Source organism: Cervus canadensis, chromosome 1 (genome assembly GCF_019320065.1).
Source record: "Cervus canadensis isolate Bull #8, Minnesota chromosome 1, ASM1932006v1, whole genome shotgun sequence".
In the NCBI taxonomy this organism is placed as follows: domain Eukaryota; kingdom Metazoa; phylum Chordata; class Mammalia; order Artiodactyla; family Cervidae; genus Cervus; species Cervus canadensis.
In genome coordinates, this window is record NC_057386.1 from 23,506,918 (window position 1) to 23,534,744 (window position 27,827).

Genomic DNA, 27,827 nt, shown 5'->3' on the forward strand with positions numbered 1-27,827 from the left:
GATGATCCTGCCCTGAGATAGAGGTACCCTGCCTTCCACTCTGAGGTTTGATTCTGCTGTGAATCCTTGAGCCCACTCAGGACTTACTCACCAGGATCTATCTCATCATTTCTCTGGTGACTTTCACCATTTTTTTGTTTGTACCAAGATCCTCAGTAAGGTGTTCTATATTGCCAACTAGTTCACACATACACGAAGCTGAAATAGAAGTTTGAGAAACAATATTTACCTTTATTCCATGTAAAAGTACACTCATATTTTCTGTGGTTTTTATTTATTTATTTTTTTAACTGATTACAATCTACTAAGTTGCTATCACAACCACACACTAATGGTTCTGAACCCACCGCCATCCCCTCTTCCTTCCCCTACTAGCTCAGCTTCGCTGAGACAACTCCACCCCCTGCCCCACATTTCCTTCCGTTTCCAGTCCCAATATCTGAGGGGAGAACTTTTCTCTCCGCCTCTCAAACAGTCTAAGGAGCCCTTCCCCCTGGTTTTATTCTTGTGAAGGGCCCCTAAGGACAGCATTGTCTGGAATACATCGCTTACAGAATGTCCTTGCCTGGAGTGGCCAGCAGAGGGACCAGCAGAGCTTCAGACCTCCAGGGAAGGCAGGTCTGTGCCTAGCCCGACCTCTTCCTTATGCTAGATGCCCAGGGCTGTCCATTCATTATCTTGTTTATTCATTTGTACATGACATAGTGTGTACTCAACACACAATGCCTGGCCCATAGTAAGCCTATAAAGTAGAACCAAGCAGTTATTCCACACCCATTCGTTGGGCACCTACTATGTTCTAGGTACTGGAAAACACAAAAGTCAAAGATTTGATACCTGCCCTCAAGGAGCTTGAAACTTGACTAATAAATGGAAGACTGAAAGAGAGAGGGACTTTGCTGGTGGTCCAGTGGCTAAGACTCCCTGCTCCCAAAGCATGGGGCCTGGGTTCTATCCCTGGTCAGGCAACTAGATCCCACATGCCACAACTAAAGATCAAAGATACTGCAAGTCACAACTAAGACCTGGCACAGCCAAATAAATAAAATTCAAAAAATATAAAATAAAAGAGAGTAAAATGAAAGATTATAGGCTTGGGGGTACATGTGGACACAAAAGTAAATGAAATCCATCTAGGTAAGGTTAAAAACAGAGAAATCCAGACCAAAGCTCAGAACAGTATGTAAGTGCTACCATTTGTGTAGGAAGGGGTAGAATGTTTATGTGTGTTGGCTTGCATATGCATAAAAGATCTCTAAGAGAGCACTTGATAAGTGGGTAACATTGGTTTCTCCAGGAGAGAGTCTAGGAGAAAAGGAGGGAGGGATTGTTCATAGCAGGCCTTTTATGCCTCTCAGATTCTACACTACCTAATTTTCTCTTTTTTCTTTGGTCATGCCACATGGCATGTGGGATCTTAGTTCCCCTGCCAGGGAGGGAACGCATGCCCCTGCAGTAGGAGCACAAAGTCCTAACTGAAACCATTTACCTCAGATTGGGACTTCATCCCACGTGCCAGTACTTGAACCCAGCCAAAACCTAGCCTAACGCTCGAACTGAGGAGGCCAGGACTCAAATCTAGCCGAAACACTGCTTGGGACTTGAACCTGTGATCTTTTCATTAGAGTCACTCACTTGGTGTCTGGACTTACTGAGGCTCAGGTTCTTTGTATCTCACTGTAGAAAGAACTCAGTGAGAGACAAAGTGATAGGTAAGAAGTGGATTTTATTCAGAGAGAAACACTCTCCACAGACAGTGTGTGAGCCATCGTAGAGGGTGAGCGCAGTAGCCCTGAAATGTGGTGTGGTTAGTTATTATGGGCTGGGTAATTTCATAGGCCAATGAGTGGAAGAATTATTCCAGTTACTTTGGGGAAGGGGCAGGGATTTCCAGGTGTCGAGCCACTGCCCACTTTTTGGTCTTTGATGGTCGACCTTGGAACTGTCATGGTGCCTCTGGGTGTGTCGTTTAGCTTGCTGCTGCGTTACAATGAGCACATACTGAGGATCAAGATCTAGTTAAGTTGACTCATCTGCCATCTTGGACCCATTTGGTTCTAATTAATTTATGTTGTGCCCCTGGGCTATGTCATTCTTTCAAAGGTTGTACCCTGCCCCCTCCTCTCCTGTTTCATAACTGCTGGAGAGAATTCCATGAACTACCTAATTTTGAATGACTTATTCATTCAGTCATAAAGGAGAGATTATGGGAAAGCAGTGTGACTCTATCCGAATCAGCTGGATACAGACAGTATCTCAAGCACAGCAGGAGCTGGTGGAGGAATTAAGAAAAGCTCCACTGATGGAGCCCCGGGGACAGGTGGGGGAGCCGTGGGGAGAGCTGACGCCTCAAGGGTAAGCAGGGCCCTCCACCCCAACCCTGTGGTGTGGGACAGGCCTTGGCGCTAACCCACAAGTCTTGGCTTGGTTTTACAGGAGGTAAGCAAGGTAGCCACAGAGAAACACAGCAGCCTAGGGGTGGGGGTGGAGGGCACAGGGTGAGGGTAGCTCTGTGCAAGGCTGTTGGAGCAAAGAGATAAACAGAGGAATGTGTGAGGGAGGTAGAAGGTAGACTTAAAGAATTTGCATCTGGTTAGACAGCATGGGGAGCAGGCAGAGTCTGCAGCTCTTCTAGGCCTTTCTCTCCTCTCTTGGCCTCTCTGCTTTGTGTGCTCAGCTCTGATGCTGCAGGTGATGTCATCCACTTCACCCATTTCCGTGGTCTGATAGAGAAAATTCAGAGGGGCCAAGGGGACGCTGAGAACCTACCGCAGAGTCGCCTCCACTACCGGCCCGCCCCGGGCTTCTAACCCTCAGAGATGGTGGAGGAGGGCCAGGAGTATGAGCGTTTCAACTCTGTTTTAAACCCTACTTTAAACCTTGCTCCTGGATAAGCATCCTGCCTTCTCCACTAGGCAGAGGCCTTAGTCTCCCCACACAGAACTGGACACGTAATCTGTGGGTCCAAGACAGAATGAAACTGTAGGACCTGCAGTCAAAAATTAAGAATTTCGAGATGGGGGCAGCAGAGTGTCAAACCAAGCAAGGGCCTTCCTAAGCAGGAGGCCCTGTGTGACGGCTCAGGTGGAATAATACACCCACAAAGCTGGTCTAAAAAAAAAAAAAGCTGGTCTTAGGTTCAGGTGGGGAACTGGTAGGAGGCAGCAGGGGCTTTGACTAACTTTCCCAGAGGCCCTGAGGTCCAGATTGGGTAATCGCCCTCTGCCTGAGGCCCCAACATGCCAAGCAGATAAGACCCCACCCCACTCCACTCCCTAGGGGTGCAGGAGTGACGTCCAGAAGACAGCATTCAGGGGTGAGGTGAAGCTGCCTGATCCACTAGGCAGGATTTCAAGCTGCAGGCAGCCGTAGGAGCTGAGTCTGGAATGAACTATCATCTGTCCCCTCTTCCCCTCTCCTCCTTCTGATGCCTGGGAATCCCATTCTGGGAGCCTCTGGTGAATGTGCAGTGTGGAAGAAAGGTGATAGAGAATTTGAAACTTGGGAATCATTCAGCTTGATGTTAGTTGACCCGGAAATCAGGAGTTCAAGGGCGTCCCTCCTGCCCCTTTTCCTGGCTTGGCATTATTTTACTCCTCGGAGTCGTCAGAATTTCAGTGATTCCATCTCTGCTTGGAGTCCTTACACCTCTGACCCACCCTGCTTGGCTTTTTCACTGCCCTCTTCTTCCATTTCAGTGAAGCAAAGGTCCCTAGGGTTTTGCTGGTCTCATCGCGTGTCCATCATCAGGACGCTGTTGGGCTCACAGAGTGAGGACTGGTCTGGTGAAGGCCCAGTTTGGTGTCATCGTGTTCCAAAGATGGGCTGTGAAGACGGCTCCTGGGTGTGCTCTGACCTGAACCAATGACAACATCCATCAGGGGCTTCCTTTCAGCCAAAAGGCTCAGGAATCTGTGGGATGGAACTGGAGAGGGGTGGCTCAGATTACTCCAATGACCCACCCTCAGAACACCAAATTCTCCTCTGCTGAACGTCCTAATATGAAGGAAGGAATGCTGCCACCAGTGTACAAAATACTAATTCCTTCCAAGTGAAAGCTGGGATTGCCCTCAGCCACTGAAGTCTCCTCTGGCACTAGGAAAACAGACAGAAAAGGGAGTCAGGGTGTTGGGCCCATCACTGATCTTGAGGTCCTATGATTGTCACCATATCTTAGGGGGTCAGAAGGGTATAGGTGGAATCAAGAGAACCCCTGGAGCACTGAGCCCTGAGTAAAGATATAAGAAGATAGGTAGGGAGTCTCCAGAGAAAGAGAACCAGGGATGGCTGTCTTGACATAAGAGAAGCCTGAGCTTTTTGACCTGAGCTATTTTGTGATCTAAACCTGGTCACAGTGCTTGCCTTTGGACAGGTCTCATGAATTATGTATCTTAAGGGAACAGAAGAATGCAAAAACAAATTACTGTTATCAGGCTAGACAAGTTACCATAGTAAAGATAATATATCAGTTGTAAAGATTTCCAGGTCTATTTCACTGGTAAAAATTAGCCTGAAGTGCTCAAGCACCAGATCAACTGGAACCTAAGAGGTGATGTTGACATTTTCTGACCCTTATGACTTCAATTAACTCAGGCTTGGATTTTTGTGGATACTTCGTGAATGTGCATGTATCCTTAGTTTAAAAATTCTCCAGTTTCTGTTTTGGAAAAGATCCCTGGTGTTCTCTTTACTGTGCTGTAAGTAATAAATCCTTCTCCTCCTCTTTGGCTTAGTTGTGTCTTTTAGCTTGACCAAGAAGTGGACTGGGGTTTTATTTTGGGTAACACAGGCTAGCAGAAGAAACCACTGCTCTACCTGGATCCTCAATAAGGGTTCAGAGTCCTGAGGAACGAAGGTTGAAATCAGCCCCTGAACCAAGAACTCCAACCAAGAAGGAGGCTATAGTTGATGATCGACACCCATGTGACTGTAGCCCCCATCTGTTTTTCCCTTCTTACTGGAATATTAACATTTCTTCATTTAAAAAAATTAGAAGATGTATGTATTTAAATATTTTCTCTTTCTTGCCTCTCTTCTTTTCCTGCTCTTGGGCAGAGTGTATTGGAGTGGCTGCATTTATTATTGAGGTTGCAGAATTGTGAAGCAGGGTTACTGTGGAATTGGGAACGGAGTGGACAGTCTGTGGGAGACCCTGAATTCTGACCAGTGGCCCATGAGCTTACTGGTAGGAGCAGGACAAGCCCCAGGGCTGTGGGCCTCTGGGGAGGGGCTGAGGGAGTTTGCAGCTCTGAATCAGATGCACGTATTATGTTAGGTTTGTTTGCAAATACTTGCTTTCAATCCTTCTCGCTCACCCCCGAAGCTAGAAACTTATTGGTATCCTGGACCACTTCTTGTCCCTTGCCCATCACTTAATGAGATGTCAAGATCTGAAAACTTCATTTCCCAAAGAACCCTTCACCCGACCTTCCCCTCTAGACTTACAGCCTCTGCCCTAACCCACGTCTCCCCACAGCTCACAATCATCTCCTTAATTCTCTCTCTGATTCCAGTCTTTCCCCTTTCAATCTTGTCAAAAGCCTTGTCAAAACCCTTCTAAATGCAAACATTACCAATTCCCTCCCAGCAGATATGGTGGTTTAGTATCACAAACAAAACCCTCTGATCACCTGCAACTCCACCTCTCTAGCAGCAGATCCTAAATATCTAGGCCTTCCCCTTGACATTCCAACAACTCTGACCTGATGAGTGTTTGCATTCTAACCTTTGTTCTTTTCTTCTTCTTTTCATCTTTTCTCCCGTTAATACTGTCCCTTCAGCCAGATTTATATCACTCATTTACACCTTAATCCTGTAGGACTCAGCTGCAAACATCACCTCCTTTTTGAGGCCTTTCCTGTCCTCTCCATCTCAGGTGGCCTTGGCCTACAGCGGCCTGAAGCAGGGTTTCAGCTCCCAGCCAGAGACTGAGGTCAGGCAGTGGCAGTGAGAGCGCTAAATCCTGGCTACTAGACCACCAGAAACCAGTGGCCAGTGACAGGACCCTGGCCCATCAGCTGTGTAGAAATGAATTCCCACATAGAGATGGAAAGTAGTGAAACAATTAGTGTTTATTAGGAGGAAAAAAGAGTACAGTACATGTGGACAGACACATGGTGGGCTCAGAGAGAGAGTCACACCATTGTGGTAGTTTCAATCACTTATGAGGCATTTCTTCCGGGTTTCCTCTGGCCGGTCATATTGCTTTGCCTGGTTCTGAGTCTGTATTTGGTATATCTCACGTCCTCCCATGTGTGTACGGGCATCTTTTAGCCCATAGGTAGATTTTAGTGAAGAGGCCTATGGGTGGTTGCATCACTTACTATGAGGTGATGCCCCCTCTCTTTTGACTTCCCAAGGAGCCTTTCTATGCATGTGTAGGCTGGGAGGTCTCCTTAATTTCAAGAATGAGGAATATGTGGTCTTTTATCTCCTATCTGGGCAGGGCCCGGCCTCCTCTATCATCCTGCATTTATGGAGTTTCTGCTATTATGGAATTCCTGTCCACAGGGGAGAAACTGTTCAGCCTGGGGCCCATCTATCTCACTCTCTCCCAGGATGCAATGCAGCCACTCAGATGGATTCTGGACTCTATGTCCCCCTCATACTCCGCACAGACTTCTCTGACATTGCACTGAACACGTTGTATCATGAATGTCTGTCTATGGCTTCTTTAGACGGTAATCTTCTTGCCAACAAGGCCTAGGAATTAGTCTTTCAGCCCTAAGCAGGATCCTCCCTCCCTTATGCTAATCAAAGCCTGGCCTTCTGCTTTATTTATCTGCTGATAAATACCTCCATCAGCTCTCTGTTGCAATGAGAATAAAAAAGAAAGTTCTTACCGGAGCTCACACCAACGTCCTTTAGATTAGACTTCATCTTCCTCTCCAGCCCCATGTTTTACCCCTGCTGGGTCTGTCCTCACCCTCCCCTCCCAGCTGTCTGCAACAGTTCACTTTGACCTTGTTCATTGCCCTGAATGTCCCCGTGTCCCCCTACTGTATGTTCCTACACCAGCCTTGACTCCCCCTTTGCCACTGTAGCACTTACTGATTTAATTGTAACTGGTTCGTGTCTTCTCTGCTAGATTCCACGACAATAAGAGCCACTTGAATTTTGCTCCCTCTTCTATCCTAGCCCAGCATGGAACAGACACTCAGTAATATTCAATAAATCATGACATCATGACTTTACAAGCTCTTTTTGTCACCAGGGCATCTTGGGTTATCTAAATGACTGGGAGGAGTTCCACAGGACCAGACATGAGGTGGGGGGCAAAGGAACCCCCCAGCTTCAATCCTCAACCCAGAAGCTCTGGATGGAAATGCTGGTTCCTAGGCAGTCAGCAGAGGGGGGAATAGGAGGAGTTTTAAGGAGAATTAACTGTTTCCCAAGGTCTGTCCTGGCTCTCAGGGAATTGAGTCCTGAGCCAGGGAGGCTCTCCTGGGAGCACTTCCAGGTGGGGTCAGCAGTGACCCAGCAGGTGATGGAGGTAATGGGAGAGAAGAGTTCACAGTGGAACAGGGGAATGGATTCACGATGAGTGCAGCGGGGCATCTTGACTCATCCTGTGACTAAGAGAGAGTGAACATCCACTGGTTCCCTGCACATCCCAGGGTACTGGGTTCTGGTGGGGAGAGGGCTGAGGAGGGGCAGGCATTCAGGGTGAGGGGCTCCAGCACCATCAGCTTATCATACAACCGCCTTTTTCCTTGAAGGGATTCTTGTCCTCAGGGATGCCTTTAAGAAGAGGGTCGTTTCCTGCTTCGGCCTCCACATAATCCTTGATTTCCTTTCCTGTTTTGGAAATCTGGGAGAAAGCAGAGTGTGGTTCTAGCCCTTTCCTGTTGCTCAGGATTCATGATTTGCTCAGTCCCAAGAAAACAGGTTTCTGGGCAGGGTGGGGATAGAGGCCGGAGAGGAGAAAGGTGAGAGGCACAGGCAGGTGTGAGAGGGGTACGAGTTTCTTGACCAGAACCAGAAAGCCTGACTCTTACCCGCGAGGGATATTTGGCCAGGCCCAGTCCAGGGACCGAGCTGGGCACACCAAGCCCTCCAGGCTCTGAGGTTCTCTCTTGGGCACCTTTGTGGGATCAAACCCTGCCTCCTCCCACCTCCCAGCCCATTCCAGAGGCACCTCTTGCTCTTTCTACTGCCCTGGAAAGGTCCCATCACCCTGCTGTTCATCACACCTTCCTTTGCGTCCTGTCTCCATGAGGACCAGAAAGGGATAGAAGAGAGGTAGCAGGGAATAAAAGAGGAGGCTCACCAGAGCTCTTGGGTTCTTCACTTCCTTCTTCAGCTGCTCTACCTCCATCTTTAAGAGCTCCTTCTCGCTGAGCTCCTGGGCCATCCTGCCCTGGAGAGACCAGGCCCTGGAAAGCATCCACAGCCAGGACTGTAAATCCCCTGGGCACCCCCAGCTCCTCTTCTGTACTCTCCCCATACCTCAACGTCTAACCTCTTCCTTGCTCACCATATATTCTCATCGCTTACCATGGACTCACTGCAGCCCCTACCCCTACCCCACTGTGAGCTAGGCTCAGGAGGAGAGGATGGGGGAGGCACACACAGTTTTTGCCCTTAGATAAGATCTGTCTATGGAGAAAATGGGGATCGGAGCATGGAGAAGGGAGAGAAGAGCAGTTTCTTTCAGTGAGACAGATTTGGGAAGCAAAGTTATTGTTGCACCTAACAACACAGGTAGTTCATTAGGTGGCTTTCAGGAAAATTCAGGTCCTGTCAGAAGAAAGACTACCCTAGTGATTAAGAGAAAGGCTCTGCAGTCTGCCAGACTCCAATTCCAATTGTGACTTGGCAGCTTCCAAGCTGTTGCTCATCCTCCTTCAACCTTAGTTGCTCATCCTCCTTCAACCTTTGTTTCCCCATCTGCAAAGTGGTATAATAATGGTACCTACCTTATATGATTATTGTGAGGATTAAGAAAATAATAATAATGTATGTAGAATATTTTAACACACTGCCTGGCACATAATTAACACATCGTTATCACTACCACAGGGTTATCAGGAAGGCCTGCCTGGTGCCTAACCTCAATAATTCTAAGACTAGATCCCAGTCCAGTGCAACCTCAGACCCGCTCACCTGCCAAGAAAGAGCGTGCACTTCAAGACCCAGACGAAGGCGTTTGAGCCTCCTAGCTCCTCATCAGCTGAAAGTCTTTAGACAAAGCAGATGGTCTGGAAGCCCAAATCTCTGATGCCTAAGCTGATCATAGGCTCAAGGTTCTAAGCCCATCCAGCAGCTTGAGCCTTCCAGACTACCACCACTGCAGGCAACCTGCCCCGCCGCCCCCCACCCCCAATCAGCCCCTTTCCTATAGTGACCCCTCTGGCTTAGAGCCCATTTCCCCTTTCTTACCCTCCAGCCCTGCCTGCTCCTCTTCCCCAGTCTTTTCTCCCAAGCCCTCTCCTCACCTACATCTGAGCCTGCTCTGAGGTTATTTCCAATGAGGCAAGTCCTATACCAGCTCCTAACTTCTCTCATCTGAGAAGCCTTTTTGTGTCCCTCACTCAAGCCCCACCATTTCACCTTACAAGGTTCTCCGAGCTCAAATTTCATTCACTCATTCCATGAAAATGTACTCAGGCTGCTATGCCCGTCAGCTAGGGGCCACAGCCACTGCCGACACCTGTGTCCACGCTTCTTGTCTCCATGCCTCCCTCTAAGCCCGGCATTCGTGTCTCCCTCAGCAGCCCCTGAGCACAGCGCTCACATCCTGATCTCTCTCTCGGTCTCCTCCCACGACCACCCAAGGGCTATGCCATTTAACAGTCACTGAGCTTCTGCTCAGCCTGACGCCTGTCCAGTGACAAGGGACCCTCTCAAAGAACAGATTTTAAGGGACCAATGTGGTCAGTGAGGGATTGTTTTATTTTCCTGACTTTAGAATGACGGACTCCCCAGTGAGAGGGGCAGGGAGGAGGCCCAGAGTCCCCCCTAACTTCCCTTACTCCAGGAATCAAGTCCCATTGACAGCTCTGAGCTCTAAGAGTTTGAGATCAGGACAGGACCCCGGACATCATCCAGTCTGAGTCTCTTGTGAATTCAGGAAATGGAGCACATACCTCCTGAAGCAGGCTTGGTGCTCTGGCCACTGTTGCTTCCTATGACTGACGTGTTAATCTGGAATTTAAACCTGGTGCTTCTCAAAGCCAAGTCCTTCCTGTTGTCTAATCTGAGTCCCTTACACTCCACTTGGTCAATTTCATCTTGTCTTGCCTCCACCAGGCACAGAACATGTACGTACACCAGATCTTCATTGCAGGTAACCCTTCGGAGACTTGATAACACTTCTCAGGGGACCTCTGGTTGTATCTTCTCAGTGTCCTGCCTGGTTCCTCTGGCTGCTGCATCGGCCGTTTTCCATTGTTGCGGCACCACCGCCCTATGGGCCCCCAGCATGACCCGTCTCCATATCCTCTCCACCCTCCAGTCCCCTGTCTCTTGGTGACTCATCCCGAGCTTCCCAAGGAAACCCCCACCCTCTGCCCTTTCCTCCCCTTCCATGAGTGGAAAATCCATCTCCACCTCCCAGAGCAGGCCAGCCCCCTTCCTCCTGTCTCCCACCCCAGCCCCCGCTGCAGCTTCCTCTCCAGGCCCAGGGAGCAATCACAGCCGCCCCGACCTTGGCTTCCTCTGCTAGGAGGGATTGGGGGGCTGGGCCCCCAAAGGGGCCCCCCTTGTCTCCCTTCCTCTGGGCAGGCGACAGAGTGGCACAGGCCCAGGGAGTGGAGACTAACTTCCTCTTGTCCCCGCATGAGCATGTCTGCCTCTTGCTGGCAGGTTTGGGTCTCTCACGCAGAGGAAACCAAAAGCAGTAAGAGGGAGGGAAGGCAGAGCGACCAATCAAGGGCAGAGTGAGGTGCAAAACCGGCAGGCTCCCCGGGGAGCCGGGCAGAGGCCGGGGGCCATGGCGGAGCTACAGCAGCTGCAGGAGTTTGAGATCCCCACGGGCCGGGAGGCCCTGAGGGGCAACCACAGCTCCCTGCTGCGAGTCGCAGACTACTGCGAGGACAACTACGTGCAGGTAAGCAGAGCGGGTGCAGCCCTGGCACCCCAGCCCCTCCAGGGGCCCAGAGCCCATCCTGACAGGTGCTTGGCCTGGGCGTTGGCTGAGCTATCCTCCCACTCCAGGTCGGCTTTATCCCAGACCCTAAAATTCTAGTGCGGACTCGTGCTCCCAGGCCCTCCTGTTTCCCAGAGCCTCAGAGATGCCCGGGGAAGGCAGTGTTACCCCGTCCTGCTATAGGCCTCACCCCAGGCTCCTCTCCTTCCGAGCCTCTCACTCAGATCCAGAGGCCTAAAGACTTGTCCTCATACACCTGTTGGTGCCATCATTCCATGTTCATGCTGGCTCTAGGTAAGACTTCAGAAGAACTTTCCAAACATTGTCTTGAACTTGAGATGGATGAGAGAAAACTCTGTCCCTGATATCTGAGGGAGAGCTGAGAGATGTCATACTATGTTGGATTAAAGAGATGGAGTTTGACTCAGAGGCAGGGGGATGGACAATATGACTGCATGCAGCAGACTACCAGCAAAATGCAAGGAGAGTGGCATTTTAGAACAGTTTTCTAAATTGTGGGGTTGTCCCAGGATAGAGAGTAGGTGCTTGGATGAACAGAAGAGGACAGCCTTTGTAACGGCCTTGTAAGACAGTATCATTATTCCTGTTTCATAGATGAAGAGACAGCAGTTCAGGGAGGCAAGGTGACTTGTCCAAGGTCACATCACTTGGCAATGGCAGAGCTGGGCATCAGCCTAGCCTTCCTGACTTCTGAAGCTGAACCCTCTCCTCTCTGCCTTTCCCTCCCTGACATGCTGCATGAATTTAAGACAGTTTATTTGCATTTGCATTGGGACCTCCCAGGTACGTAGGAGTCAGTGTTGAAAAAAAATAAAAATAAAAGGAGAAAATGCTCATGAGAAAATGGCAGATTAAAGAGAGATAACGGTAACAGCAGTTAAAGTGCTTTGCACCTGAACTGCCTTCATCGCCCCCTTCAGTCCTCACCCCAGTCTGTGAGGTGAGGACCATTCCCACCTCACAACCAGGAGGCTGAGCTTCAGAAAGGTTAACTTACGTTCCCAGCGTCTCCAAGCTAATGGTAGAACCCGGATTTGAACAAGCAACTTTGACTCCAGAGCATTCCCCCCCAAGCCTCTAGTTGAAAATGCTACTCCCGCTGTAGATACTGAGTGACTGGGGGTGCTGCAACTGAGCTGGACTGTGGCTCGTGAACGAGCTGCATTCCCCCAGCACCGGAAGGCAAGCTCCTCCCATGGACTAGGATGGAGGCTCTCCTTCCCATTCCTTCAACAACTTCTGCGCATCTCAAAGCACTTCTGGATGGGTTCTCATTTGCACACACGGTATGCACACAGAATTTGAGGTCAGAAAGGCCTGAGTCCAATTTCCAGCTCCTGGACATGGGGCAAATTTCCCTTGTGATTTTTTTTTTTTTTTTTTTTAGTTCTCCCACTTTATTGCTACCAACCCATCTCCCTCCACCCTCGTGCACACATGCTCAGTCATGTAACCCCATGGACTGCAGCCCGCCAGGCTCCTCTGTCCATGGACTTTTCCAGGCAAGAATACTGGAGTGGGTTGCCATTTCCTTCTCCACCTTGTGATTCTTACACCTTTTATCACAGTGGTTACATGGGTTAAACGTAATAATGTATTAGCACATTTAGCCCAATGTTTCTCCCTTAAGAAGGGCAGGATAAATGGCAGCTGTTACCATCATCATCATCTTTCATCAGATGGATGAAAGACAAATATAGATATTCAAAGTTAATTCTAGTGAGGTGAAGCAGCCCTTGCAAAAACCCTCAGGGCATCAGAAGCCCTGACCCAGGTCAGAATCCTTGGATTTCAGCTTCCTTCATGCAGAACACTAACTACTAGACCACAGAAGCAGTTACGTTTCCTGACTTCTCTGAGGATTTTCTGAGGAGCAAGTGCCTAGGAAGGATTTGGATGACTTCTCAAAGCTAGTCTTAAGTAAGACCTGGTTCCCACGACCTCCCCCGCTTCCTCGCACTGCCCCCTCCATCTCAAGCAGGTGTCAGGAAACCCTTGGGGAATGGGGGAGGACAGGCTGGGGTCAACTGCAGAGTTCTCTGTCAGGGTCCACTGAGTTTGTAGACAGGGTAATTTGCATGATGAATAAGCAGTCAGCCATGAAGATGGATCCCAGACCTTTGTTTCTCTAGACCTGACTTTGGGTCAAGACCAAAGCCAGGGGTCAGTAGGCATCCAGGCTCTGTACCCCCAGAGCTGGGTCCAAGCAGACATGTTTCCTGTTTGGACCGACAGGAAAAATCCAGTGATGAATTCCACATGCCAGTCCAGGGAGGGGCGAGTACAAGAGAGGCCAGCTCATACAGAGGAGTAGTCACTGCTCCATTTTGGGCCTTTATTTCCTCATCTACTAAAGGACAGTCTTGAACTAGAATTAGACCTGTTATTCTTTCTGGATTGATCTCTTTGCCTTTTCAAGGCACTCAGTTATGTATGCTGATGAGATGTAAATTAGATGCAAACAAGCATTTCTTAGCCTCAATTGGAACAGAAAGGCATGGAGAAGCACCTGAGAGGAGAAGGTTCTGGGCCCACCTTTTGGTTCAAGTTTCATTTGGGCTACACTGGATGCTCCCAGGTCTCTTTGAGCACCCTGCTTAGATAGGTTCTAGGTCTGTTCTCCACTACAGGCCCTGGGGAACAACTGAGGGCCCTTAACAAGGAGACCTCAGGGTGCAGCCTTACTGATCAGTCTGCTGGCCTCTCCCCGGACTTGCCCTGGATTGGCCCCTACCCTCGTGTTCCAACTTGAGATGAGGAAGCTGCCTGGGGAACCAAATGACTAGAGAAGCAAACCCTCTTCAGTCTTCAGACACTCCCTGTCCACCCCACCACCACTGCCTGGAAGTGTGGCCCTAGCCAGCACCAGGCACAGTGCCGGGCATGCAGTAGGAAGATGCCCAGCAAGTGTTTGGGTTTGCATTCAACCCACTGATTAATTCACAAATGCATATTCATCAAGTTTCATCTGTATGTCGGGCACTAACTATTCCAGGATAGGATACAGAATAAAACAGATGAGCTCCCTGACCTTATAGTGCTTACATTCTAGTGTGTGTGGATGTGTGTGTGTGTGTGGAGGAATAGATAATAAAGTACATAGATAAAAAATTTCAGACGGTACTAAGTGCTATGAAGAAAACAGTAAATCTAATACAGAGTCAATACAGAGGTGGGCTGGGGGAGATCTTAGGGTGGTGAGGGCAAGTGTCTCTGTAGACCTGAAGAATAACAAGTGCAAAGGCCCTGAGGTACAAGCAATCTGAGCTTGATCAGGAACTGAGACCCAGTAGCCAATGTGGCTGGAGGACCATGAGTGAGAGGGAGAGAGGAAGGGGATGAAGGTGAGGAGAAAAACAGGAGCCAGCCTTGTGGGACCCTATATAGGCCGTGGTTATATAGGCTACACTTTCCTGGCGGCTCAGACAGTAAAGAGTCCGCCTGCAATGCGGGAGACCTGGGTTTGATCCCTGGGTCAGGAAGAGTCCCTGGAGAAGGGAATGGCAACCCACTCCAGTATTCTTGCCTGGAAAATTCCACAGACAGAGAAGCCTGGTGGGCTATAGTCCACGGGGTCACAAAGAGTTGGACACAACTGGGCAACTAACACTTTCACTATATAGGCTACAGTTAGAAGTTGCTTTATTCTACCCCTTCTGGGCTTCAGCTTCTTATCTATAAAATGGACCAAATTATTGGTTCCCAAACACCACCTTGCAGATCAGAGCTAAGCCAGGAGTTCAGGAATCACCTAAGGAGCTTTTAAAGGTACAGATTCACTGGCCGCATGCCCAGGGGATTCTGGTTAGAAGGTCTGGGATGAGGGCCTGAGGTTGGTTGGTCGGTTTTCAAGTCCAATAATAATCTCTTCCAGCTGGTGTTGACTTCCTCTTTCCTTTCTACTGTTCACCATTTTCCAGCCCCCTAAAAAAAAAAAATCACCTCAGGAGGGTGGTAGGGCTAATCCTCAGTGTGACTATCTGAGAAGGGTATTTTTCCTCCCCTTGGATCCAGTCCCCAAGGCCACAGATTCACTTTCCTAACACCCCCTGAGTCCTTCTTACCACGTCATTCTTACAGAAACCTCCTCAAACATCTGACGGTAACTGCTTTCTCCCAACTCATCCCCCATCTTCTTCATACCCTATCCCATCCCAGCCCACCCAGCCAAGGACCCCATGGAACAAGCCAGGGCTGTGTGTATTTCAGGCCACCGACAAGCGAAAAGCGCTGGAGGAGACCATGGCTTTCACCACCCAGGCCCTGGCCAGCGTGGCCTACCAGGTGGGCAACCTGGCTGGACACACCCTGCGTATGCTGGACCTTCAGGCGGCTGCCCTGCGGCAGGTGGAAGCCCGCGTGAGCACACTGGGCCAGGTAAGAGCTGGGGAAAGGCTGCTCGCCTCAGCCCCTAACTCTTCAGCCCCACCCGGACATCTTCTGCAGCAAAAGTTCTTTCCTGCCTTCCTCTACATCCACAAACACCCACCTCTATCCCAGAAAGTTGGCACTTGCCAAGCTTTTTGAGCTTCCTTGCCTCTTCGGACCAGGAACTCACCGATGGCAGAACTCTTTCTGAATTCCTTCCTACATGATAGAAAGCAAGCTCTCCCCATCACAGTGGCTACATAGCACAGAAACGAGGCAAATGGACCCTGTTTTCATCTAAACACAGGTGGTGACTTTATAAATATCCCAAAGTCAGGCTGCTTGCTTGGCAAGGTCATTCTCAGCCCTGGAGGTACTGCCACCACCACACAGAGCCCCACCCCATCTCGCATATACACCCTCCTCCTTCCTTCCTGAATCCTTGGCCAAGGAATTACCCCATAAACCACACGCACAGAGCTACACATCAGCTTGGCCTGTGCATCACTCACATGTTCAGTGCGTGTCTTTTTCTCTCACCCCAGTGGACTGAAGTTTCCACCCTCTCAGAGATGTAGGTTTCTCCAAAGAACATTCCAAGAGGAAGCTGATTCGCTTATATTGTCCCCCAAGAGGGAGAGCTGGTTCAGCCTCGATTCTCAGCCACCTCCACGTTATCTCCCTCTGCTCCCAAACTGGCCCAGTCTCTTCCCAGCACCCCTTAAGGATGCTGTGTTTTCCCTGCTCAGCTAATAATAACCCTTGTTCTCTTCCACCGGAAGTTGCTCCAAAGTGGCTCCATCCTCTGCTGGCAACTCTTTACCCAAATGCTGTGCGACCTTAGGGACAAAATTCACTCTTTCTCTGCACCTCGCTCCCTCCCATGGCCTTTCCCCCTCCCCGAAGTCTTAAGGGAAAGAGCGCCATCACCTCCAACTTTGTCACACAGATGGTGAACATGCATATGGAGAAAGTGGCCCGAAGGGAGATCGGCACCTTAGCCACTGTCCAGCGGCTGCCCCCCGGCCAGAAAATCATCGCCCCTGAGAGCTTGCCTCACCTCACGCCCTACTACAGGAGACCCCTCAACTTCAGTTGCCTGGATGACATTGGCCATGGGATCAAGGTAGAGGGGCCCCTCCTCTTTCTCCACAGCACACACTCTGTTTTTTTAAGGCCACACCTCATGGGGATCTTGTTTCCCCAGTCCATGCTCCATGCAGTGGAGGCACAGAGCCCTAACCACTGGACCACCAGGGAAGTCCCCCCACCCTCTTCTGCCTCATGGCTCCCTTCTCTCTAGATCCTCAGTTCTCTTCCGGGACCATGTTCTTGTCCCACCCTGCAGCCCCTTTCCTTCCTCATTCCCTGAAGCCATCGCCCTAAGTGGCTCTGCTGCTCCCCATGGGGCCCCCTTATAGGAGAGGGGGCTCATCTTCTTCCTTCAAAATTCATCATGACCTTTCTCTTAATAACTGACCTTTACCCTTATCACAGGACTTGCTGAGAATGCCATCTGGGCTCACACATACACACTTGTAGGTGCAGGATGGGGGCGTGTGTGAAGGGGAAGAGCGGAGAGGGAGGATGTCAGGGCACATGAGAATGGTTCCCCAGCCACATGAGAACAGCAACTTCCTCTGTCTGGAGGTTTGAGGTCACTGTGCTGAAGTCACCCAGAGTTGCTGTTGGGTGGGGAGGGCGGGGGATGTAGGCACTCAAATGAGGACATGGTGAAGACGGGCATTTTCTTCTCAGCCCACCTCCTTCAGTGAGGTGGGAGAGGACACACCCTTAATCCCATTTTATCCATTCCTTGTCCCCACACTTCAACATTCCAGATTAGATTGGCTGCTCTCCTGTATCTAAATGGCCCCTTGATTTCCTTAACACAACATCTCCCCCAAAACAGAAAGCACACTCCCTCCTTCAGTCGCCAGGCCCTCTTAGCAGTGAGTCCTTCCTTTTATCCAACCTCAATTCTTTATGCCTGAGTTCAAGTCCCTTTTGTCTTATCCCTAGGGGAGGATAGCAGAGGACATCATTCCTCATGTACCCATTCTTGGGGAAACTCCATCACCAACTGAAGTGCTCTCTTGCACCTGAGTTCACAGCTTGTCACTTGTGCACTCTGTACATTCTGCTCCTCTCTGCCCTGAACTCCCCAAAGCCAGTTCCTCAGGCCCCCGAAAATGACAGCTGGGAGGTTTCTACCTCAACCTTTACCTCCTCAGCTGTGGGCTGGAGTTGGGGTTTCTCAGAGTTAAGGCCCACAAAGCTGAGTGCTCAGAGGCTTTGGGCGAGAGTGGGGCTCAGCTGCTGAGGCCCTGCAAGAGGAAGTGGCTGCAGACCCTGTCTGCCTGAGACTGTGGCAGATTTAAGGCCCGGTCTGCCAAGAGCAAGACTGAGGGGGGTGGGGTGGGAGAGCAGGCTGGGAAGTGGAAGTCGGAACTTGCTCTCCGTCCTCCCCACTCTCCCAGTTCTCGTCTGCCCCTCCCCCATTTCCTCTCCGGGATGGAGGGGGGCTGCTGCAGGCCCCTATGGGTGTCAGCCCCCGCCCCCTGCTCCCCCACCCCGCAGGATCTGAGCAAGCAGCTGTCGCGGACCGGGACCTTGTCTCGTAAGAACATCAAGGCGCCTGCTACTCCTGCCTCCGCCACCCTAGGGTGAGGTCTCCCCACAATCCTAACCTGTCCCCCTCCTTTCCTTCCCCTCAACCAGAAACTACTCCCCACCACCCGCCCCTTCAAGCCAGGAGCCAAACTTCCTCCTCCAACTGCCTCTTCTCCCCAAACCAACCCCTGCTCGCCTGATGCCTTCTCCCTCGACGTCTCCCCTCCTATCTCCCCACCCCAGGAGAGCGCCCCGGATCCCCGAGCCCGTGCAGGCCCCCGTGGTGCCCGACGGCAGACTCTCCGCGGCCTCCTCTGCCTCCTCCCTGGCCTCGGCTGGGTGAGCCCCACAGGTTTTAGGTTGGGGGTGGTCGTGAAGGTGGATTAAGACTGCGGACCACAAGGGCGGAGCTTGTGATTGAAGGGGCGGGGTCAGTTTGGGTACTGAGTTAGGAAGTGGTCCCCCAATTTAGCAAAGCCCCTTTCTCTCTGGTCTTCAGCAGCGCCGAAGGTGTCGGTGGGGTCTCCATGACCAAGGGGCAGGCAGTCCCCCCACCCCCACCACCCCTTGCTGCCCCTGACTTCTTCCCGCTACCTCCTTCGTTGGAGAAACTGCCTCTGCCCCCACCGGGTAAGGAGCCCCGCCCCCTCCTCCTATCTCAGCGTTTGGGGTCGTTTTCTCACCTCTCGATATTTCCCACCCCATCTCGCCCCAGTTGCATGCAACTGGGGCTATGTCAGTGGATACTTTGTCCAAGGTAGGAGTGACAGTAAGAAAGCAGAGGAAGCAAGCTAACATAATTTAGCCCCTGCTTTTTACCAAGTCAAAGCTTCTCATCCATTTTCTTGCTTAAATTTGACCGCTTAGAATCTTCACACTCCCATTCAACAGATGAAGAAACAGCCTGTGAAGTTAAATTAAGTGACTTGCTCAAGGCTTGCCCAGCCAAGTGGCAGAGTCTGATCACCCTACACTGTCCAACACTGCTGTGTTTACTGAGCACCTGCTAGAGGCACTGTGGGAGGAGCAGGATGAACAAGGGCTGCAGGCAGGGAACATGGAATGGGTAGATCCTGGGGCCCTGCTCTCCAACAGGGAAGTTTCTTGGAGTGGATGGGGTTGCCTGTGTCACACTTGCAGCCTTTCTGCTTCTCTCCCAGCCCCAGAGCTGCCCATGCCCCTCGACCTGCCCCCTCCTCCACCCCTGGATATAGAGGATCTGGAGCTGCCACCTCCACCCCCACCGGGCTTTGGGTCCGAAGAGCCCAGCTGGGTCCCTGATGCATACTTGGAGAAAGGTACTTGAGTCCTGGGACTGAAGGACAACAGACTGTGGGGCCAGGTTCCCCCCACTCTTCTAGCCCAGAGCCATTCTCCCTTCCATTTGCAAAGGTGTGACTCTGTTATTCCCCCCACATACACCCACAGAGAAAAGCAGCTGGCCTGATATTGAGTATTAGCTCAGCTGGGGAGGAGCCCAGGGCTTAGTAGGAGGCTTCTCCTGCCCCAGTCCCCCTGGTGCTCCCTAGAGTGCAGTGTGGGCCCCAGCATCCCAGGCTGCAACAGGAGGCACATCTCATGGCACCCTCCCCTCTCTCCCTCCAGTGGTGACACTGTACCCATACACCCGCCAGAAGGACAACGAGCTCTCCTTCTCTGAGGGCACAGTTATCTGCATCACCCGCCGCTACTCTGATGGATGGTGTGAGGGTGTCTGCTCCGAGGGGTCTGGATTCTTCCCTGGGAACTATGTGGAGCCCATCAGCTGACAGCCTGGTCTCTGCAATGCTGATTCAAGCACTGCCTTGAGTAAGCCTGAGTCCCACACCAAAGCCAGCTTCACTCAAGACTGGACCAGGCTTGTACACCTCTGGGCTGTTAACTGTTGTCTGTCCCTTCCCCCCCATTGCAGTGGGCGGGGGTCCTGGGAGAGGTACCCAGAAGCCTGCTAGAGACAGGAAAGAACTGGAAACCAAGGTGTGTGGTGATCTTATCCACAGGGGACCCTTGGACCATGCAAGACAGGGTCTCCAGCTGCAGGTGCCAACTTGGAATAAAACTGGTGGCCTCTTGATGATTGCCCTGCAGGATGGGGGGCGGGGTGTGCCGAAAGATTGAAAGGTAACCTGGTTTTTAGGCTCCCGCTGAATGACTCACTTTGCCTGCCCTAAGCGGGAATATCTTCCATCTCCTCTCAGCTTGAGCCCTCTCCATGAGACCCTTGTGCTGCTCTGTGAAGACGCTGCACCCTGCTCTTTAGCCTGTTCCTTGCTTTATGCAGTCAGTCTTGGTTCCCCTAACTGGACACTCCTCCAAGAGTGGGGTCCAGCTCCCTCACTTAAGTGGGGCTTTCTGAGAGATCATCTCACCCTCATCCCTCAGACTGCGGCGCGAGAGATGTCAGTCACCTCTGCCCCTTTACCTTCTTTATAGCTCTGAAACACCAAAAGAGGAGGGGGGTGGGTTTCACTGGCTCTGCTTTTAAAACATCATGGCTTTCTGTTCCATACGGGAGGGGAGGGGTTCAGAGGGTCCAGTCGGCGGGGCGACTTTGGTTAAGTCCCTGGTTTCTTGCTGCATAGAAGAGGCTGGGGTGCGAGGAGGAGACGTCGTCGCGTTCTCTGAGGTCCCTGGCTGGCCGGACCCGAGCCCTGGACAGTGTGCTACCTCATTCCACCACCAGGAGGCGATTGTTCCCTCTGGGATTTCTTGCTGTGGGGACGCTGACAGCGTGCGTGGGGGGAGGCAGGAGTGTAGTGTAGAGTCACAGAAGGTAAAGCAAGACCTAGGCCTGAGACTGGCGTCGGTGGAGAGCACCATCTCTCCACGGGGAGTCCGGGGCTGAAGGGGCGGGGGGAGGAATTTCAGGACCTGGGTCCCCCTGACAGAAGTCTAGGGGAAGGAAATCATGCGGCCCAAGGCAACAGTTAATGCAACACAGTGGGAGATGTTCCTTCTCTACCCTGCCAGGCAACCCCTTCCCCCCAGTTGGGAAGGGGCAAGATTTTTGGAAAACACTGCTGCCTGCTTGGGTCTGCGCACCACCCTGGTGGGGCCAAACTCTAGAATTCGCTTGCAGTGGAACTGGGGGAGACAGCCAAGCTGGGTTAACTGCATAGAAGGGGACAGCTCCGAACTCTCTCCTCCAGCCCCCAAATGGACGAGCTCCGGATTCCGGAAATTCCCGGAGGGACCCACCAAAACGAAAGGGAAAGGGACTAATAAAACTAGGTTTGTCTTTCCCTGTCCCCAGCCCCCTTGGCCCCCTTCCCGCCGGGCGCCCCCTGCAGACCGCGTCCTCAGCACGTCTTCAGCACCTGTTGCAGATGGAGGCGCACTTCGGTGGCATTTTCCCAGGGTACCACGCTGGCGCGGAAGGAGCTGGGCTCAGCCTTCTGTGCCTCCTGGATAAGGCGGTGCATGGGGTAGCCGCGGCGAGGGAAGGCCACATCGCCACCGGCCAGCAGCCCCATGGGACAGAAGTCGTTGGCGCCGTCGCCCACGTAGAAAAGGCGCTCGAAGTGCACGCCGTCGTGGGCCCGCTCGCGCAGGTAGTCGCTGAGCACCTTGTGCTTGCACATGTTGGCGGGGCAGCGCGCGCAGCTGTGTGAGTGGAAGGGCCGCAGCGCCAGCAGCCCCCGAGCGTCGGGCCCGGAAGGGTTGCTGAAGATGCGGCGGAACAGGCCTTGGTGGCCGGCGGCGCGCAGCGCGCTCTCCACGCCAAAGGTGTTGGCGTCTGAGATGAGAATAACCTCAAAGCAGGAACCTTGCTTGGCCACAAACTGCAGCAGTTCGCCCATGCCGGGCGACAGCGGGATGGACTCGTAGACCACGCGCAGGTCTCGCGGCCGCACGCCCTGGTCGCCCAAGTACTGGAAGACGCGCTGCATGTACTCGTTGTAGAAGCCCTCGCGGTAGGTGGCACGCAGGCTCTCCGGGAGCCGCTGGCCCGGCGCCGCGCGCACGATCGAGTCGTCGCTGTTTTCGTCCACGATAGTCTCATCAAAGTCGAAGGTCAGGAGGAAGCGCGGCGAGCCCTGCGCAGCCATCCCGCCGTCCTGGGAGCAGGGGGGAGAGGAGCAGGAGGAGGAGGGAGCAAGCGAGAGGGGGCGCGGCAGGAGCCGGCCCGGGAGAGGCAGGTTAGCGGGCCACGGCCAGAGATGCTGGCACATCGAAGACCTGAGGAGGACCCAAGGCTGGTTAAGCTGGTTAAGCAACGCCGGTGTCCCCACCCCTGCCTTCCCTGTCCACCCTCTTGCACTTCTGTGTTAACTGCTCTGGGGTTTATCCTCAGGGGACCATCCTCCTGAACCCTGAAGGGCTTCTTTGGCACCTTTCTTCTAATCTCATCTGGGGCCATGGGGGCTTAACCGAGGTTCAGGAGAGTGGAAGAGCAGCTTCCAAGGGGTCACTCCGTTGGGAAGGTTTCTGGACTAGACCATTCTAGAGACTTCCAGTGACCCCTTGGTGGTGGTGGACACAGGGAAGGTGGGAGGGACTCTCCACTCCTCTTCCCTAAGATAGTCAAGGGAAACCATTCATTCATTCATTCAACTGGAGCAGATTCGTCATTCCACTTTTCAGCCATGTAGAGCCAATGGCTTGTAGGACTGTGGTGGACAGTAGAAGCCAGGGAAGACTTGTTGGCACTACCCAAGGCATGTGGGCAATCAGTGCCAGGCCTGGAGAGTGAGGTGCCTGGGCTTCTGCATTGGCCAGAGAACTGGATTTTAGCTCTTGGAAGAACCAGGTAGGTGGATTGACCACCCCAAATCCAGGCAGGCTCTGTGAGCTGCTTCCAGCCAGGTGGCACTGGGCAGGGGTCCAAGGAGGGGACACAGCTTCTCTGGGGGAGTTTTAGGGCCCTGTGCTGACAGCTCATCACTAATCACTTGCCAATTCCCTGGGAAGAACTTGTCAGCGGATGGGGTTTCTGCCAGAGTCCGAAGCAAGCGGGCAGCAGGAGAAGCAGTGGGACTTGGGGAAGTAGGAGCCTCCCGCACCAGGCCACGACATACCTGGGAGATAGGTAAGGAAGAGGAAAGAGAGCAGCAGTGGCTGAGAAGGCAGAAGGAGAGGTGGGGGGGCATGGTTGGCGTGGAGGGGATGGGGAAGGAGTGGGGAAGAAGAGGGCCAGGAGGATGTCATGCTAGGGGAGCACAGGGCAGAGGGATAGGAAGAGTGGGGGTGGGGAGCTCCAGGAAGTCAAGACCTTGGGATGCTCATGTTAATGGGGGATAAGGGAGAGGATGCGGAACAACATGGCAAGGGTGAGGGCATGAAGGCAAGCACGTGGACAGCAGAAGCCCTCTGCAGCTTGCCCCTGCCATGGAGGGATAGCAAGCAGAATGCACAGCTTCAGAGTATCATTGTGCTGTCTTTCTCCCCGTCAATCTTCCACCCCAATTAGTTGAGACGAAACCACTCCTCTTTCTGGTTTCTTCCTAACTCTCTTTCCAATATTCCTGTGATGTTTATGGCCTGGCACATCCTGTAAAATGGCGGTCCAAGGCTCCTAACTTCTGAGTTGGGATTTGAACCTGGCTATCTACCTCCCTAGCAGAATCGTCCCTTCAATTTCATGCCTACAGTCACTCTCTGGTCTCACCAACATCTATCTGAGTTTCAGTGGCCCAGGATTCCTGGAGTTGAGGATATAAAGCATCAGGGCCCCACGCTTGGAATGGAAGCTTCCAGGGATTAGTGGAGGCGCAATAGAGGTGAGAGCAGGCTTAAAAGAGGCTGGATAGGACGCCTCCCACCCCATGATGGGAACATGGAGCTGAGGCCTCATCCTAAGAGACCCCTGGAGGGACCCACTTACCCTAGACAGGCATCGGAGGCCAGCAACTGGAAAACACCCGCTCATTGTCAGTACATCACCCTGAGCACCACCTGTAGGGATTGTTGGCCTCCAGCTGTCGGTCCAGAGCTCCTGACAACCATACAAGGTCCATGTGAGGGTGCCCAGTCAGGTGGCTTTGTTTCCACCACTAACATCCACCTGATCCTGTCCCCTCTCCTGAGCCCCAGGAACCACTCAGTAAAAACAGCCCATCAAATAAGCTAAGGACCACAAGGCCCTTGCTAGGCATCCTCTTAACAATCCATCATGATGCTGGAAAGGTTACAGATATTACTGAAGACCTAGAAAGGGTAACCAACTTGTGCAACCATCACCCACTATATATGGCAGAGACAGATCTCAAAACCAGATCTCAGAGTCTGAGACCAGTGTTTTTTTCTCTATATGTTCATTGCCCCTTTCTTGTGTATGGTACATCATGGTTTACAAATCAGCTTCACTCATATTCTGTCCTTGCTCAACACAATTCCATGGATTCAGCAGATGAAAAGGACTCAAGAGATTAAATAACTTGCCTAAGGCTACCATGTTTCTATTGGGCAAAGCCTGGTTCATGAACACTTGGTCACAGCCTTTCCTGCCCTCTGTCCTCAAAAGGAAAGAGGGAGATGCCCAGGGCTGGGCATCCACTGCAGCTGGAGGGCTAGGACCCCTGGGTACCACAGGTGATCTAAGACTGCCTCACTCAATGGTGCTTCTAGAGACTGGCAGTCCGCCAAGAGTCAGGTTGATATTTCTGCCAGATTTTGCTATGTGACTTTGGGGACAGGATTTGGCTTCATGGGGGCTTCACCAATGCTGCTTCAAACCTACAACTCCCAGTTGCTCCCCTCCACCCTGGGTTTAAATGAGAAACTAGATGCAGCTGGGACACATCTGGACCACTACTGCCAGCCAGACTAGACAGAGGAAGGAGCAAACGTCTGGCTGGCTGCTGCCCTCTGGTGGTGAGAGTGGGTTGACACTGGGTACCCCTCTGACTTTGTCAAGGTGACTCTCCCCAGACCATCCCAGGACAGCAAGGAAAATCAACAGCTTCTCAAGAAAGAGACTGGGACTTTGCAGGAGCAGGGCACCAGTCAGAGGAAGGGCTCCCTCCCTCTTGAGGTACCCCATCTATCCCCACTCCCTGGCTACACATGGAATGTGGGTTTCAGCCTTTTCCCTAAGAATTTGTAGTCTAGGAATCTAGTTGTGGCCAAAGCTGAATGGGGCAGTGGGCAGAAAGAGGGAAGGGATTGGGAGAGGAGACACAGGTCAAAAAAATGGGAGAGAAGGGGAGGGAGGCATGTGAGGTAAAGGGTGGGCATGTTTGGGGGGGTTAGAGGTGGGAGGGCTGTCCCCACGTCCCATCTAGACGGACTTTCAGCCTTCCAGAATCCTGGCTGATATCACATGTCCCCCAGGGGACAGGTGAGTCCAAAGAGGAAAGGTCAAAGGATGCCACACCCCTTGTAAAAGCAAACATGGACAGACACATGCCAGGCAGATATGAAGATAAAGGGTCTCCAGGAATCACACAGAGACCAGCTTTCATTGCTTTGCCCTTGGTTTTTTTTTTTTTTAATTTGGTGGAATAGTCTACTTGTTTTTAATCATGTTCAAAACTTCTTGCAAAAGTTAGGTTCTTTTCATCTAATACTACTATTCAGGGAAATTAGATAAACGTTTATTGTTGGTGAGTTGCCCTTGTTTGTTTTAGTCCCCAGAGCAGAAAGCCAGACAACCTGGATTTCTTCCCCTCGAAATTGAGAAGGCCATGCTGCAACCCCCACCCCCACCCCACAGTAGTCAGAGGCACCCCAGGCCCCACTGAAATCTGGCTCTTGGGACATTCAGAGAGGTCACTCACCTCTGGAAGCTTTCACCTGAGTGACTGAATCCTCTTGTGGTCACCAAATAGAGTCTCTCAGAGGAAAGGGGGACAGGACCTCTGAGCTTTTCCAGCCGGCTAGAGCAGAGGACAGAAGGGTTTCATTGGGCTGGCAGGGAGTCCATATTCTAGTTCTACCTAAAACCAGCATTTCCCCCACCGCCCCCCCACACACCGGCCCCTCGCACCCCTGCACCTTTTTACACAAGTGCTGTTATATCCATGGGAATAGGATGGGAGGACACCTTTAGGGTAGGGGAACAAAGTTTGAAAATTCCCATTAATGGATGGTTGGAGTCCAGAGGGCAGTGTTCCACAAGAAACTTCAGGATAAGGATGTGGCAGGGACAAGGATCCCAGAAATACTACAGTAACAAGTCCTCTGCTCAAGACCAGGTCTCCTAGTATCAATCACTAGAAATCACTTTCCACCACTAATTGGAATTCTCCCCTGCCCCCAGACAGCACTCCCAACTTCACCATGGTTTCTTCCTTGGTCCCTTCCTTCACCACTAGCAGTGAATAAGAAAAACAAAAGCCCAGAGGGGTCAAGCTAACATCCTGGGTCACACAGCATCAGAATCAGGATTAGAACTAGAACTCAAGGGTCTCTGCCGCCTCTTGGGAAAACTGCAGCCAGAACTTCCTCTATTGCCCTGGAGACTCCCCTGGGTTGTGAGCTTGTTGACCTGACAGCTGGGTTGACGTCCTGGAGCTCCGATGCCAGTGAGAAAGATAGGACCAGGAGTCACCTCTGTGTTTCCCTGCCTGGGTAGACAAGCTAGGAGGGGATCTTCAGTGGGCAAGGAGGTGGCAGCTGCCGGTGGAGTCTGGGGAGAGATATTTTTAGAGGTGGCTGGAAAGCAGGCACTCTGGCACACCCCCAGCTGGCCGGTGCTTCGCTCCAGTGCGGGGCGGCGGGGGGGGTGGGGGACAGTTCGGGAGCCCAGGGGACTCGTGGGTGGCGGGGAGCAAGGGAGCACGGATTCCTTCTCCTTGTCTGTGTCGGGAATGGAGCGATAGCCGGACACCTAGTCCCTTGGGTAGGAGAGGAACTCATTCCTCGGCTCCAGCGACTGCCCCACGGACACGCGCGTGAAGGAGCGCTCTCAGACCCAGCGCAGCCCCCACCCCACGCTGGGACCCCAGCCTTCCCCTACCTCGGCGAGTCCAGGACTCACGTGGGAAGCGGCGGCGGCAGAGGTCTGTCCCGGCTGAGTTTGGAGTGTGAAGAGTAGGGGGACACGGGCTAGCTGGGGTATTTGGGCTCAGGATGGAGCAAGGGGTGCTTACGGGAATTGGAGGGGATGCGGTGTCTTATCCACCCCCGGATTTCTGGGCTTCGGCTCTCACGAGTCCCTCCAGTCCGGAGGGGCCGTGGATGATGTGCGTCTGGGCCGTCCCCTCCACTTGCCCCCCATCCCCCCGGGCCGCCGCCGCGTCCCCTTTAAATACCCGGGAGCCGGAGCCGGAGCCGCGGCTGGCGCTGCGGCTGCCGCAGCACCGGAGCCCACCGCAGTCTCCGCACGTCACAAGCGGTTGTCCAATCACAGCGGCGTCGGAGCACATCAAAGGGGAGGGCCGCCGGTAGGCCACGCCTCCCGGCTGCTCCACAGGCTCCCGGAGCGCGAGCGAAGGTGGGATTGGGCGCCGCCGGGAACGGTAGGAGGGTGAAGATGTAGCGCATCCCTTCAGAGGAGCGTGGGTGGGGGGCACCCTCATTAGGGCCGCTGCTGGGCTCTACGTAAGTCCCGCCCACACACCTGGAGGTGCCAGGGCAGTGGACTTTCTCCACCCCCGCCTCCAGAGCTCTGATCCCCGGGACTTGCAAAAATGCGCCCCCACCTCCAGCCCTCATTCTGTTCTGCGCTCCTAAGCCCGAGGGTAGGCTTCGGTTGACCCCGCCCAGGAAAAGCAGTGCCTCTCCCGTGTGCTGAAAGCTGGGCTGGCTGGGTGCCCTCTGCCCTCCAGGCGGAGTCACTTCGCCCCGCTACTTG

At 52.5% G+C, this 27,827-nt stretch overlaps 3 protein-coding genes across 7 annotated transcripts; 1 reads left to right on the forward strand and 2 right to left on the reverse strand.

The window, feature by feature from the left end:
• Window positions 1–6,046: 6,046 nt before the first annotated feature.
• On the reverse strand, window positions 6,047–10,631 carry GNGT2 (G protein subunit gamma transducin 2). Of its 3 annotated transcripts, none has more exons than XM_043470775.1 (3): window positions 10,271–10,631; window positions 8,270–8,375; window positions 6,047–7,810 (listed from the first exon to the last, which is right to left on the reverse strand). In XM_043470775.1, the coding sequence occupies exons 2-3, from the start codon at window positions 8,351–8,353 to the stop codon at window positions 7,685–7,687; spliced, it is 210 nt and encodes a 69-aa protein (XP_043326710.1). In that variant the 5' UTR covers window positions 8,354–8,375; window positions 10,271–10,631; the 3' UTR covers window positions 6,047–7,684. The 3 variants fall into 3 exon arrangements, with proteins under 3 accessions (XP_043326710.1, XP_043326703.1, XP_043326719.1); XM_043470768.1 differs by having other exon boundaries at window positions 10,089–10,513; XM_043470784.1 differs by lacking the exon at window positions 10,271–10,631 and adding an exon at window positions 9,106–9,332.
• A 287-nt stretch (window positions 10,632–10,918) lies between these two features.
• ABI3 (ABI family member 3) lies at window positions 10,919–20,163 on the forward strand. Its single transcript, XM_043470735.1, has 8 exons — window positions 10,919–11,050; window positions 15,320–15,487; window positions 16,428–16,604; window positions 18,059–18,144; window positions 18,335–18,430; window positions 18,591–18,721; window positions 19,252–19,389; window positions 19,697–20,163. Exons 1-8 carry the CDS (start codon window positions 10,934–10,936, stop codon window positions 19,858–19,860), a joined length of 1,077 nt encoding a protein of 358 aa, XP_043326670.1. The 5' UTR covers window positions 10,919–10,933; the 3' UTR covers window positions 19,861–20,163.
• Window positions 13,422–27,591, reverse strand: PHOSPHO1 (phosphoethanolamine/phosphocholine phosphatase 1). Of its 3 annotated transcripts, XM_043470753.1 has the most exons (5): window positions 26,991–27,591; window positions 25,810–25,908; window positions 23,916–24,026; window positions 21,409–22,270; window positions 13,422–15,034 (listed from the first exon to the last, which is right to left on the reverse strand). In XM_043470753.1, the coding sequence occupies exons 4-5, from the start codon at window positions 22,261–22,263 to the stop codon at window positions 15,017–15,019; spliced, it is 873 nt and encodes a 290-aa protein (XP_043326688.1). In that variant the 5' UTR covers window positions 22,264–22,270; window positions 23,916–24,026; window positions 25,810–25,908; window positions 26,991–27,591; the 3' UTR covers window positions 13,422–15,016. The 3 variants fall into 3 exon arrangements, with proteins under 3 accessions (XP_043326688.1, XP_043326693.1, XP_043326682.1); XM_043470758.1 differs by lacking the exon at window positions 13,422–15,034 and having other exon boundaries at window positions 20,503–22,149; XM_043470747.1 differs by lacking the exon at window positions 13,422–15,034 and having other exon boundaries at window positions 20,503–22,270.
• Window positions 27,592–27,827: the final 236 nt, after the last annotated feature.